The 14,359-nt window shown below is 40.7% G+C and overlaps 2 protein-coding genes across 10 annotated transcripts in view; one reads left to right on the forward strand and one right to left on the reverse strand.

The window, feature by feature from the left end:
* Positions 1–10,594, reverse strand: part of PURG (purine rich element binding protein G) — a 37,675-nt gene extending 27,081 nt beyond the window's left edge. For 2 of the 4 annotated variants that reach the window (XM_065947228.1, XM_065947229.1), the window contains exons 1-2: positions 10,463–10,594; positions 9,264–10,145 (exon numbers count right to left, since the gene is read on the reverse strand). In XM_065947228.1, coding sequence (XP_065803300.1) covers positions 9,264–10,139 — 876 coding nt within the window. In that variant the 5' untranslated portion in view covers positions 10,140–10,145; positions 10,463–10,594. Of the gene's footprint in view, positions 1–717; positions 869–6,922; positions 10,146–10,462 lie in introns of those variants that run through there. The other 2 variants (XM_065947226.1, XM_065947225.1) reach the window with 2 other exon arrangements.
* Positions 10,595–11,186: 592 nt separating this feature from the next.
* The window catches only part of WRN (WRN RecQ like helicase), a 112,107-nt gene continuing 108,934 nt past the window's right edge, over positions 11,187–14,359 (forward strand). For 5 of the 6 annotated variants that reach the window (XM_065946573.1, XM_065946574.1, XM_065946578.1 and 2 more), the window contains exon 1: positions 11,187–11,370. The gene's annotated coding sequence lies outside the window, so the exon portion shown is untranslated. Of the gene's footprint in view, positions 11,371–11,866; positions 11,932–14,359 lie in introns of those variants that run through there. The other variant, XM_065946577.1, reaches the window with a different exon arrangement.

A 14,359-nucleotide genomic window follows, 5' to 3' on the forward strand; every position in this document is an offset into this window, starting at 1 on the left:
TTATTCCTAAGTCAGCTCAAGATTTTGTTGTTTCATCTGCTGGGTAATTCTGTCACTTAGGTGTGTTCTTTTGGTAAAGCTGCTTGGAGGGTCTGAAATGGGAAACTGAGAAAAATTTCTACAAAATGGCCAGGGTGAAGAACTGCCAAACTAAAGTATTCTTTTCATCCGAGTTAGATTTCAAACTACACTGAAGAAGAAGCCATCATGAATCTAAAATGGATCTGCTATTTTGAGGAGGAGAGAAAAAAAATTCTACAACAGCCAATTCACTTTACAGAATCTGTTGATCAGATTACTAGCGTGAACCACCACCAGCTAAAGGCTTTCATTAAATGCTTCTGCAATGGAATTTTATGTGTAGAGGTATTTTTGAAATTGATAGATCACATATGTGTATATGCACTTCAAAATACACTTTCCTTGCTCTAAAATGCTCTCTTTGATAAAGAAATAGGCCTCCAAAAGATGGGTTTAGAGAGAAAGGTGTCACTTTTTGTGATTGCTGTTGTTTAGTCGCTAAGTCATGCCTGACTCTTTGCGATCCCATGGACTCTAGCCCTCCAGGTTCCTCTGTCCATGGGATTTTTCCATGCAAGAATACTGGAGTGGGTTCCATTTTCTTCTCCAGGGGATCTTCCCAAGCCAGGGATTAAACCCGCAGCCCCTGCATTGGCAGGCGGATTCTTTAAAGCTGAGCCACCTGGGAGGGCAGTCACTCTTTTTAACTTTTTAACTCCCCTCTATCGGCAGTGATGGTGGCAGTACACAGTGGAGGACTGGGACGCCTAATATAAAAGCCTTTGAGACAAAGACCTGTGTGATGCTCCTTGTCTCTCCAATCACCAACCTCTGCAGTTTCTCGAGGCTAAAAACAAGAATACAACAAGCTTATTATGCTTTATCTTGACACACCCTAGTAGTTACAGTCCTCTGCAGCAGAACAATACTGTTTCAAGTTCAGCGTTCTTGATATTCTCTGTTAAATGTCATGACTTGTAATATAGGACGTTCAGTAAGACCAAGGAGATTGGGGTCAAAGGAAGCATCTAATCGTCAGGGACCAATGTGATGATAGTTGCAGTATATTATTTAGCAATATAATTTATGGTTATTTCTGGAACAATGGCATTTCAGAAACTGATGTTAACTTGAATATTTCTTAAGATAAAAAAATGGCTACAGTATGTATAGTGTATGCTGCTTTCCAAAAAGGAAACCTTGAATAGACAACAAAAATTTTTGTTAAAAATTTTAAAGCCTAGGGTAGTTATGGAGTAAGTATACAACAATTTGGTTCTAAAGAAGACTACGAACGAAATTGTCTCTTGTGTGGTTACAGGGATACACACATTCTAAAACTGACACTCCTGCTAGTCTTTCAGGCATCCTGTCAGGTTGTTACATTATTATAGTTGTTATTAATATAAAGAGAATCTCTCTTACACTTTCCAGTTCAGGTATTATTCATCTGTTTTTTCTTTCATTCTCCATCAATACAGAATTTAAAAAGTTTAGAATAGGAGGGAACCCTAGCTTCTAGGACAAAATCGTTCATGTTTCATGTAAAGAAACAATCGAACCAAACTTAAATGATTTGCTCAAGGCCAGGCCATACACTGGCAGAATTAGGTCTTATGATTCTTTCTCAAATGCTCTTTCAAAGGTTAAATAAACAGATTTCATTCTGAGAATGACTTATTTATCTCAGTTCTCTTAGACTGATTTCTTTCGTTACAGTCAAGCAAAATAATCAGCCATCACCTTTCTCTTCTCTATTTCTTCTTTTATATTTGTGACCTCTAGACAACAACTTCAGCAAACCCACAACAAACCATAAATAAAATCCTGAATTATCCTACACAATTATTTGTTCTAAAAAGACAAAATACTGAATATTTCAAAATATGGGCACCTCAGATTAAGACATTCTGCCTCTACCCAGATCAAATAACCAGATTATTGCTATTTTGATAAAGACTTATCAAAAGATCTTCCCAACTCAGGGATCAAACCTGGGTCTCCTGCATTGCAGGCAGATTCTTTAAGATATAAGCCACCAGGTAATCCCTTGATAAAGACTAAAACCAACAAAAGCATTTTCCTCACAATCTTACACTTTGAGTGACTTTTAAATGTTTAAATACTGTAAACTCTTTTCTTAGGGATTACTTCCCTTTTTCTTTACTCCTAGTCTTTCCTGGGAACAACGAATAGTTTGAGTAGAATAATATGGAAACTAAGTATAAAGAGGTAAAAATCAAGTACAGACAATGGCTATTCAATCTTAGGAAAAAAGTCAACAACACTCAAGAAGAAATCGTATATCCCATTTAAAAGAGTGTTCTCTCCATATTGACATTATAAACTACTTTCACTATAGCAGCACTAATTCATTTCCAGTAAGATTTACTAAATGTTACTGGCCTCAATAAGGCTAAGCAATATCTCACAAGGGATATTGCAAAGAAGGTAAAGTTTGGGGAAAAAATTTACCAGAAAGCATCAACATGGGAAACTCTTTAATGAAGGATGGAAATTAATATTTTTAGTCTAAACGTGAGCAAAACTCTTTCCAAAGGTGAATTTACCTTCCTTTTGATCCCTCTCTTTAAAAAAGGAACAATACCTACACACCATTTTAAGCTTAAACAAGTAAATACCTGGAAATCTTAATCAATGTTATAGACTCTGCAAAGGATAGTGAGTTGTTCACTAAAATGAAAGAAGCAAACTTTAAAAATATATGTTTAAGACAATCTCGCTTCCTAACAACACCTTTCTCATGTTACAAACAGAAAATCATGCCATCAATTATGATTATTCTAAAGATGAATTAAAGTGCTTTAATTTTTTAAGTCTTTAAACATTTTCATAAAGTTTACATATACTAATCCATAAAAAAATTCTTTCTCAACCCATATACTCTTTAAGTTATTTCTAACAATATTGGAGTTTTTACTTTGGTTGCTTTAATTCATAACTAGATAGGATCCTTCATGGTTCAAGTACTGGACGTTAATCTTCCAGAACATAATCTTTTCCTGTTGGCTATTAGAAAACTGACCTTAAAATGCCCCCTTGATGTGAATAAAAAGAGAATTATGACTTTTTGCGAGGAGGGGTGGGGGAACTATTAAAGCAACTTTGTTTATATTTTCAGGAATAGTAATAATGCTACTACATTTTAAAACAATTATATGTGCTATTTTATATTCTTCTGGCAGAGAAAAGAAATGGTTTAATTGTATTTTTAACCACACAGCCCTAAGGTATTTAGTCTTTTCCCAAATCATCATTTTGGTCTCAAGGAAATCTGGTAGACTCTGGGTCCCTCAAAGGGACCCAATGCTTTAAATAAGCAGAACTAACATTTTCTGTTTTTTTTGTTTAGTCTTGGATTTGACTAAGTGCTAACTGAATGATTAATTAATAACTATATTTTTCTCATCATATATATAAACGCTTATGTTATTAAATCAACAATCTTCAACAGGGTCATAACCTTTCGTGATGGTTCTAGTATTGATTTTCTCTAATAATGGTAAGGCCTTTGGATAAAAATAATAGTAACAGAATTAGTAAAAACTGATTAAAAGTGATAATTTATTAAAGCTTTTAAATATGGGTATTTTTCGTGAGGACACAGTTAATTTAAAATAATCTTTGGGTAAACAATTTCATATCCTGAACTGTACTCCATCAAGAAAAAGAACACTACTTTTTTGAGGGGCAGAAGAGGGAGAGAGATGAGCACAAAGTCGTTTGGAATAAGAAGGATAACTGAATATTTATACATTTAAAAATTGATGTGTACATATATTTGCACTTTGAGTAAATTCCAATGGGAGTCATTTGAAATTTCCTTGGGGTTCCCTTGGTGTCATAAATAGCTCAAATTAAATGCTATGGTAACTAGATCAAACATGGCATCTAAAGGAGAAGGGGAAAAATACACTTACAATGATAGACCTAATACTGATACTACTGGGTACAAGAGAGTGTCTATATGTTTTTAATTGTATGTTTTAAAAGAATATGTGTATATATACATATGTGTATATGCAGAGTAACTCTAGAAGGATGCACAAGAAATTGGTAACACTAGTTGCTACCTTTCGGTGTCTATCAATCTGGAGCATCTAAATTTTGTACTATATGCAGGTTTTCCCTATTCAAAAATGTTGATTAAATAAATTTAAATTGCTTAAAAAACCATGTCAAATTGAGAAAAGATTAATTTTTGACATTACTCAAGAAAATACACTAACACATAAACTGTTTTTCTACATCAATTTGAGTATGACAGAGAAACTGTGATCTAAAAATTCAATTTTCACAAGACATCACATTGGGAAAAACACATTTCCCTGTACCTCACTGCTACAGCACTGTGGACTACAGAGTGTCTTAACGGCATGCGAGCATCTCTCCTCTCTTCCTCTGATGGGCTAGCCATGAGCCGTCATTTCTCTATGAAATTCAAGGAATCTTGAAGGAAACTCCAGAAGGATTTTAAGAATCTGTATTTGGCAGGGATAAATATTACACCTGTATTATTCTGTTGGCACAGAGTCAATTTTAAATTCTCTTTGTGGTTTACTTTAGATTTTTATCCTGCCAATACCAAAGATGTTTGGTGTTTTGGTAAAAGACAGACTTCAAACTATGTGGTGACTAAGCAAAGTTCTTATATAAAGCTTGAATAAGATTTTATAAATAGTTCCAATGAAAGACACTTGGAAATAAGCAGGAAAAAAGAAACTCATACTTATGAAAAAATTATTTTCAGTATACTACTTCAAGTTTCCAATCAAGTCCTATTTAAATATTAAAATAAACATAAAATCTAAAGGAATGATAGTACAAATATCAACTTTCCATGGCAGCTGCTTATTAAAACTGAATGTCTGAGGGTATATTCCAATTTCATCCTCTTCAGATTGTGCAGCTCAGATAAATGTTTATTTTACTGAAAATATTTGCAAAATTACAATATAAATACATGAGTATATTAAGATAGGATCACTCTATATAATGTATTCTTATCCACATATATAAAATGAATGCAGTAAATATAGTATACTCTTGATGAATTGTTAGTACACAGTGTTTCTTAGTAAAGTACATACAACCTATTATTAAGCAACAATTATCTACTTTTCAAATGTACATCTTAGGAAGTTTTCAGGATGGAAGGATACACTAAGTCCCCTAATACCCTTTTCGGTTGGTGAAAGTTAGTTCTGCAAATTTTGAAATAATGTCATATTTATTTTAGCAATTGTTCTTAGTTTCTTTGCATTTCCTTAATTTGAACATTATGTCTTTAGTCTGGTTGTTTTTTTAATGATGCCATATCAGCCAATCATACTTTGAATTCTAATACAGTACCAGGTACTGTCTTTTCATTAGTAAGTGAAACATGCATCAAAAATGAAACAGAATCATTAAAAGTTTTTTTTGTTTGCACAAATTTCCAAAGTTCATTTTCAGGGTATTATGGGGAGTCTCAATTAGATATAATCTCAACTGTAATACTAGTCTGGGCTAGAAAGAGTTTAATTAATTGATTCTAGTCCTTAAGGATACAAATATGAACTCTAAAATTCTCTGTTAGGTGTCTTGGGATTTACTTCAGAGGCATCTTCTACCCTTCTCCATGACACTGGTTGAATGGAAACTTGTTACTACAGCAGTTCCAACACAAACATATGCATGCAAGAGCTCACCCTACAGATTCTAAACTACACACTATTGAAACACGTCCCACCAGTCCAGTGGCATAAATGTACATCTTTTATATACAAAAGGTAAAGTGCATTATTAAATAAGTGAACTGACAGATTGTCTGCCCGGACCATATAGCTTTCAAATAGACAAACGTGAAATTCCCCCATTAGAACCCATTATTTCAAGAGGTTCCAACTAGCTTTTCCACCCTGTCATTTATTTTTTGGCCATGCTCTTTAGTGCAAATAAGCTTGTGTTTGACTCAAGTTTAAGGGACATGGCAGTTTGGGGCTTTAACAAGGAAAATTATAAAGTGTGGCAGAAGTTGAATACTTTTATAATACATTGCATCTCTTGCATATAAGCAACAGATTAGTGCGGCTTTCAACTGGTAGGAGCACACTGCCGACAATGAAGAGGAACCCGTTTCCAGATTTCGTACTACCAGCTTATATGATTACAGTTTTGAGTCTGTACCACATTATGCTTGGATTATTATGTGCAAACATCATCAGTGTTTTAGAATTATATAGTGAAAGAGTAATTTTGGTTACTAACTGAAATGCTCACTTTTTGAGTGCTAACATCCAGTTGCCTTAAGAGTTTTATATCTTCAAGGCAGGGATCCTAGTATTTTGAAGAATACCATGTACACTTGCAGCTCCATTTGTGATACAAATGACAATAAATAAAATGTATATTGCACAGATAAGAGTAGTAGCTTATTTTATAAGATACATGGCAATACATGTCCTAATACCAGAGTTTTGGACTGGATCTTACTGGATTATGGCTAATGAATGATTGGAAATTTTAAGTATCAAAAAATCATAGCATCATTTTCTTTTTCAGTGAACATTAACTTTGGAAAAAAAAGAAACTAAAGGACTGGCAGAAGGCTTAATGATTTTAAAGTATATTCAACTGCCGGTATATATGCATCTATGCAATCCATAGCTTTGAGATGGTAAAAACTTTGAAGTATACATACCATGTAGACAATTTGGCTGCTTAATACATTTTTAACTTAAATTGTTAATGAAAAATTAAACTAATAATATTTATATACAATGAGTTAAGGATATTTATGTCTGACATAGTAGTGTGTGTGAATATATATATAACACACATATATACATACATATATATATATGTACATATATATATATATATATAGACACACACACTCAAATCTTACCAGACTAAAAACCAAAAAGGAAATCATTTAGACTTAACGGATATAAATATATTAGAAGGGAAGGTTTTAAGAGAGAGTACACAGTCACAGCAATAGTGATAGGAATGCTCAAATAGTGGAATATTCACAGCTCCAGTTTGCCAAAATCTGACAGGTTAATTATTATTCATAGGCACTATGATGGGGAGCAAAGCAATCAGTAGTATTGTAATGCAAGGGCACACCATTCCTTCCTAGAACCCAAAGCTACTTTTTATCAAGTCTACAATAGTTACTTTACAGTGAGGACTGTTTAAAAGATCCTTGCTACTTTTAGAGCCTCAACACCCACCATGTGCTATTAACTCTAGTACTAACATCATCTTTTAACCTTCAGCTGTTCCACAGTGATCCAGATGGTCCACAATTATAATGAACTAGTGAGATTCCTTCACACTGTTTGAGGAAACCGGAAATACAATCCGTAAGCCAACACCAGCATATACGTCTGGGTTACTGACTGCTTGTTTTTAAGTAACATGAATTAGTGAAATTCATTTTCTTAATTCATCTCATTTAGTGACCTTTTGGGGGACAACCTCTGGAGGGAAAACAACTGTAAAATAACTGTGAATTACTTATAGCATATAAAAGAAGAGCTACATTCTGATCTCAATCCGAGCAGTCAGCTCTCATCAATGAGAGCTATATTTAGGGGTTGAAATCAGTGTTTGGCTCCTAAACATGACTATATGGACTTATTGTGTGGGAGGTGAGGAAAGCCGAGAGAAAAGACAGTAATTTCATTCAGAATAAAATGCAGCTCAACAGATAAAATTTCAGTCAGTTAATACAGGGTGGGTTGGTACACATATACATTATATCCACTTGTTTAAAAAACTGCTTAGGTGTTGGAAAATTGCAGTGGCACTTCCTGGAAAGTAATTTTTCATACAAGTAAATGGGTGAGTCTTGTGTAAAGTAAACTTTTTTAAGTATCATAAAGAGCACCTTGGAAAATGCCTGAATTTTCTTTTCAAATACGCTTGTAACCAATCTTCAAATAATATTTTTTCAGGCTGAAATTTTATGTTTATTCTAAACGCTTTTTAGAAAAGAGAAAACTTTTCCTGGAATTAAAACACCTGTAAAAGTCAGGTTTATATTGGAAGTGTTGAAATGGTCTTAAGGTGCTAAAAGTGCTACTAAAATATATTATTATAGATGTATTTTTATATCAGATAACTGGTGCACCAACCCCTCTGAAATAGTGTTAAAGCAGCAGCAAAAAATATAACACCTTGAGTCTATGATATATTTTGGGAAAGAACCTCTTACAACCTTCAAATTAGTATGAAAAGCTAAAATATCAAGATTTCCATAGCAAAGCCATAGGATGAAGCCTCCCACGCAACAGTGACACAAAAAGTAATTCCTAAAACTTTGGAAAGCCACTAATAATATATGGTACAATCATCAGAGGTGAAGATAGGATTGTAACTAGCTTAAAATAACCAATAAAAACTCTTATGGCGTTCATACGGCAACTATAAACTGTAGGGTTACCACAAAATTGGAAATTATAGCATACTATAGTAACTAAGATTTGATTCTTTAATGGGACTGTTTAATATTCAGTTATCCAATGGACACTGAATATATTTCACCTTGTCCTTTTATAAATAAATAAATATATTTAGAATAGAAGTCAATTTCTGTTTCTGTGGTAACTGTCCTACAGGTAATTCTAGCAGCTTTTAATGAAGTAGGCATGGAATACTTTTTTGGGGGGAACTTATTAAATAGAAATTCACACTTCCATATTAGGTATATGTATTTTTTTCAGGCTTATGTCATAGTGCAATGTAAATCTTAGCTAGGGTACTTAGAAGGTCAGAATGTCAAACTTTGTGCTGATTTGCATACTTCAATAGTCTGGAGCAGTTGAAGCAGCTAAACTATTTAGCTTTGGGAAGGCAGGAGTTCCCATAAGAATTAGAGTGTTCTACGGGTAACATAACATGAGAATCAGACTCCTTGAAGTATAAACTACTAGAGGTATTACTGATAACAAAGGGCCCCAAAAGAGGAGAAATTTCTTCAAATGAGTATGGATCAGTTCTTTTAGCCAATCTATGATTTTAACTTTTGCCTGATGGAGTTCACTTTCATCTTAGTCGAGGCATGCTTGTTCTTCACCACTGGCCCTTCTGCCATCCATGCTCTTTTCTTTATGGCTGTTGCAAATTTTCCTCATCTCTTCTTCATACTTGATAAAATTCTCCCCAAACCTTGTCCAAGCTTTGAACGGAACGGTAATAGTATTACGGTAAGGTGGCCTCACCTCACTTACCTTCAGGAAAATTCCATATTTATTAGAGCCCACATCAAAGTAGAACCTTTTATTGTCCACTCTGAAAGAAGTCCCCTCGGGGAGTTCCACGGGGTCGTCGTCTCCACCTCTGCGTTCTTCGATGTCCCCTTCGCCATAGTCTTCGATGAGCTGAACCAAGGCGTCGCGGAACTCGATCATTCCTTGAGCTGGGAGGACAATAGTCTGCTCTTGGCCCAAAGTGTGGCCAAAATAACCTATCATGCCAGTCCCCCGCATCACGGTTTGTCTGATCCTTAGGAAGCGCCCCCGCTGGTTTTCCTTCAGGTCTAGATAGTATTTCCTGTTGTCCCTCTCGATGTAGTCTGTTTTGAGGACACTGTGGGGGTGCTCTTCGGACCCCACCGAGACCGGCGGGGAGGGCGCTGAGTGCTTCTGTCTCCTCCTGGAGCCCTGCTCTTTGCCGTGACCGTGCTCTTGTCGGTGGCCTTTCAGGCCCAGGTGCGCATAGTGCTCGATGAAGTCCCCTAGACAGTCCTTCAGCTCCGCTGCCACCGACAGGGAGAGGGTCAGTTTACTCTTTCTGATATTGTCTTGCCGGCCTCTCCCTATCCAGACTTCGGCTATCTTCAGGAACCGGCCCCGCGAGCTCTGCTTCACGTCTAGGTAAAACCTCTTTTTCTGGATGTCCACTCGTTTGGAGGCCAGCTCCTGGATTTCGGCGGCGCCCCCAGCCTGACTAGGGGTGGCTGAAGCCGCGTAGTGGGGGTAGTGGGAGTGCTGGGCCTGGGGGTACAGTCTACTCTTGCTTAGGCCAGAGACCCCTACATTCTTGCCGCCGCGGCCACGGCCGCCGCCGCCGCCGCCGCCGCCTCCCCTTCGCCTGGCTCTTTCCATCTTCAGCTGCAAGTGACAAACAGACACACGGGGTGGGGTGGGGGAGGGAGTGTTGAGAACAATCGCAGACGCCCCTCGGCCTGCGCTGCCCCAGCCTCAGCCCGGGACCCCCGCATCGGGCCGCCGCAGCGCCGGGCTCCCCGCCTCTCCCGGACGGGCTGCGGCGGCCGGGCGAGCGGCCGGGCGAGCGGGCGGCGTCTCCCGGCTCCGCACTGGGCGCTCAGCATCCCTCCGCCGCCCCTGGCCTCCCGCTCCCGCTCTGCGCCGGGCCGCCCGCCTCGGGCTCGGCAGCCCCCGGGTCCCCCCAGTCAGCAGACACTCACATCAGCGCTACCATCATCGCCGCCACCGGTGCCCTTCACGACCGCCGCCGCCGCCGCCGCCAGTTCTCGGCCCCTCTGTGGCAGCCGCCGCCCCCTGCCTGCTCCCCCGCCGCCGCCGCCGCCGCCGCCGCTGCTCGCACCGCCCCGCGCCGGAGCAGCCGGGCAGGGGCATCGCCCGCGGCGCCCACCGCCGCCGCCGCCGCCCCTCCAGCGGCCGCTGCGGGGGCCGCCGCCGCTCTCCGGGCACCGGCCCGACGCCCGCCGGGGAGGAGGGGAGGGGGCGGGGAGGGGGGCGGCGGGAGGCGGGCAGTGGACCCCGCCTCCTCCAGCACAGCCCGCTGAAGCGAAGATCGGGTCTCGGGCTCTCCTCTGCGGCTCGCCCTGACGGAAGCCCAGCGCGTGGGACTGGGGCGTGAGCGTGAGGTGACCGGACAGGTGTGAAGATGGAGACGAGGACCCGGCTGAGGCGAGGCTGTTCTGACTTCTCCAGGTACCGCGGAGACGTGGGACTCGGGCGGCCCACCGGCGCCCGCGCGGAGACTACACTTCCCGTAGTGCTTAGCGGCGGCGAGACCCCCTCCGCGCATGCGCGCCGCGTAGCCAGCTGGGCTAGGGTGGGTGGGGCTGCAGCTCGGCGCTCGGGGAGCGGAGTACTCGGGGGCGGAGTACTCGGGGGCGGAGTACTCGGGGGCGTGGCGGAGCCCAGAGGGAGGGGTGGGGAAGGTCCGTGTCTCAGGAGTGACACGTATTGTGTGCGCAGTGCTTCGCCCGCGTGGGCTCCGCAGCGCGGGAATGAGGTCTGCTGAATCGGTATCCAACTCGGATGTCTGGTTCAAGGCCGTGGTGTTGGGTCGCTGCACAAGTCATCCAGCTGATAGACAAGTCCCGTTGACTTGGCTCATCTCAGGGTAACGTGTCCTTCCCCCAACCTTGCTTCCGGATGTAGGCCTTGGGGTATCTTTCTAGCCTTCTCCGACCTGGAGGTGCTCAGTCCCACAGAGTAGGTCTCTGGGCTTTGGGTGGGAGGTTCCCTAGGGATGGACATCTTCGTTCTCCTTTTCCACCTCCCTTTTGTGTAATGTAACAAATCATGTTGGATTTTTGAATTCAAAATACTCAGTCTTTAATTTTTGTTGTTGTTGTTTGTTTGTTTCCTGGTTAAAAATTGAGTTGTTCCTAGTTATGTGTCAGTATGTAAATATTCTCCCTACAGAAGAGGATATTAACATCCTTAAGATGCTAATTTAGTAGTGTTTTAAGAGTACGTGGCATGTTAATTTTGAGGGGGTTGAAGTCTATGGCTCGGGCAGTTAGATTTTCATGCTATTAAACAGTGATCTCCCTTTGTTAATTCCGCAAATGTTTACCGAGCGCCGCTCTAGGTCCGTCAGTGAACAAAACAAACACAAATCGCTCTGTTTTGGGAAGTTTGCATTTTGGAGAGAGATACGCTGTAAGTCAAATGCCTGGTATGTCAGAAGGTGAAAATTCCATGGAGAATAATAAAGGAGAGAGAGATGAGGAGTGTGGGTGAGGGTAGGAAACTGAAATTTTACAGTAAGCTGGTCAGGCAAGGCCTGGCTGAGAATGTAATTTTTTTGAATTAGTGTTTATTAGAGTATAGGTGCTTTGCAATGCTGTGTTAGTTTCTACTGTAAGGCAAACTGAACCAGCTGTATGTATACATAGATCCTCTCTTTTTAGACTTCCTTCCTGTTCTCGTCACCACAGGGCACTGAGTAGATTTGTGCTATATGGTAGGTTCTCATTAGCTACCTATTTTATACATAGTATCAGTAGCGTATTTATCTTAATCCTAGCCTCCCAATTAATCCCCCCTTCTCCCCATCTTAGTGTCCATAGGTTTGTTCTCTGTGTTATGTTTCTGTTTTGCAAATAAGATCATCTATGCCGTTTTCCTAGATTCCGCATAGATGCATAAAATATATGATATTTGTTTTTCTCTTTCTGACTTACTTCACTCCTTGTTGGTGTTAGCTGCTCAGTCGTGTCCGGCTCTTTGCAACCCCATGGACTGTGGCCCGCCAGGCCCCTCTGTCCGTGGGATTCTCCAGGCAAGAATACTGGAGTGGGTAGCCATTCCCTTCTCCAGGGGATCTTCCTCACCCAGGGATCAAACCCTGGTCTCCTGCGTTGCAGGAGGATTCTTTATCCTCTTTGCCACCTGGGTAATTTTTGAGTAAAGAGCTGAAGGAAGTGAGAGATCTAGTTTTGTGGCTCTCTGAGGTTAAAAGAAAGTGCAAAGGCCCTGAGGGAGCCTGCTTGGTGTATTTGAAGAGCAGGGCTTTCGTGGTGGCTCAGATGGTAAAGCCTGCAATGTGGGAGGCTCGGGTTCGATCCCTTGGTCGGAAAGATGCCCTGGAGAAGGAAATGGCAACCTACTCCAGTATTCTTGCCTGGAAAATCCCATGGGCTGAGGAGTCTGGTGGACTACAGTCCTTGGGGTCACAAAGAATCGGACATGACTAAATGACTTCACTTTTTCACTACAAGGCCAGTGAGTTAGCAGAGAGTGAGATGGAGAAGAATTGTAGGAGATAAAGTTGGACAGAAAAGAGTGTGGGGCAGATTGTATAGGACCTGGTAGGCAATTTTGAAAATTTGGGTTTTCATTCTGAGGGAGATGGGAGGTTACTGGAGAGTTTTGTCAGGCAAACACCATGAGCCGAATGAGCTTAAAAAACTGTGGTAAAATATATATGACAAAGTTTACCAGTTTAGCTATTTTTCATGTGTATGATTCAGTGACATTAATTACACTATTATACAGCCATCCCTGTTATTTCTAAAAACTTCTTCATCAATCCAAACAAGCTCTGTAACTGGTTAATTAAGCAACAACTTCCCATTACCCTTCTGTCCAGCCCCAGGTAACCTCTGATATGCTCGCTCTCTATGAATTTGCTTATTCTAGATAGTATATACAAGTGGAATCATATTTGTTTTTTCCATCTGACTTATTTCACTTGTCATAATGTTCTCAAGGTTTATCCACGTAGTACCATGTATTAGAACTTAATTTCTTTTTATGGCTGAGTATGTTTCTGTTGTGTGTGCATACTATATTTTGTTTATCCATTCATCTGTTGACAGACAGTTGGGTTTTCCTCCCTTTTGGTTATTGTGAATAACGGTGCCCTGAACATTGGCTTACAAGGATCTACTTGAGTCCCTGTTTCCAGTTCCTCTTTCTTTCGGGTCTGTACCTAGGAGTGGACTTGCTGGATCATATGATAATTATGTGTTTAGCTTTTTGAGGAACTGTTTTCCGCAGTGGTGGAACCATTTTACCTATGCATTTTTTTTGGCGGGGGCGGGGCAGCTTTGCTGGGTGACTCGGGAGATCTGAGTTCCCTGACCAGGAATTGAATCCGGGCCACAGCAGTTAAAGTGATGAGTCCTAATCACTAGACTACCAGGGAACTCTCAATTCCGTATGAATTTGAGGATTAGCTTTTCCATTTCTGCAAAAAAAAAAAGGCCTTTGGAATTTTGATAGAGATTGTGTTGAATCTGTAGGTAGCTTGGGGTTGTATGACCTCTTAACAATATTAAGTCCGTGAACACAGGTGGTGGGTGTTCCATTTGTTGTGGTGGAACTTGTCTTCTTTGTGAATGAAGTGTCTTCTTTAATTGGCAGCAGTGAAGGAGTGTTTTGGGCCTAGAAAAGAGAACAACAGTCTCAAAGGCCCCTTGCTGAATCATCTAACTTCGGAGAAAACAAAGCATAACTTTAGTTCCGCCCTGATGCTCCAGGCCGGTTGCATCTATCTGGGACTTATCACCCCCTGTCCGGAAACCTACCACCCCCTACACCCGCCCAGAAGACTTATCACCCGCTGCCCAACCACAAGTGTCATCTCAACAAAAGAATAC

The sequence above is a fragment of the Muntiacus reevesi genome, chromosome 10 (genome assembly GCF_963930625.1).
Source record: "Muntiacus reevesi chromosome 10, mMunRee1.1, whole genome shotgun sequence".
NCBI classification, from domain to species: Eukaryota; Metazoa; Chordata; class Mammalia; order Artiodactyla; family Cervidae; genus Muntiacus; species Muntiacus reevesi.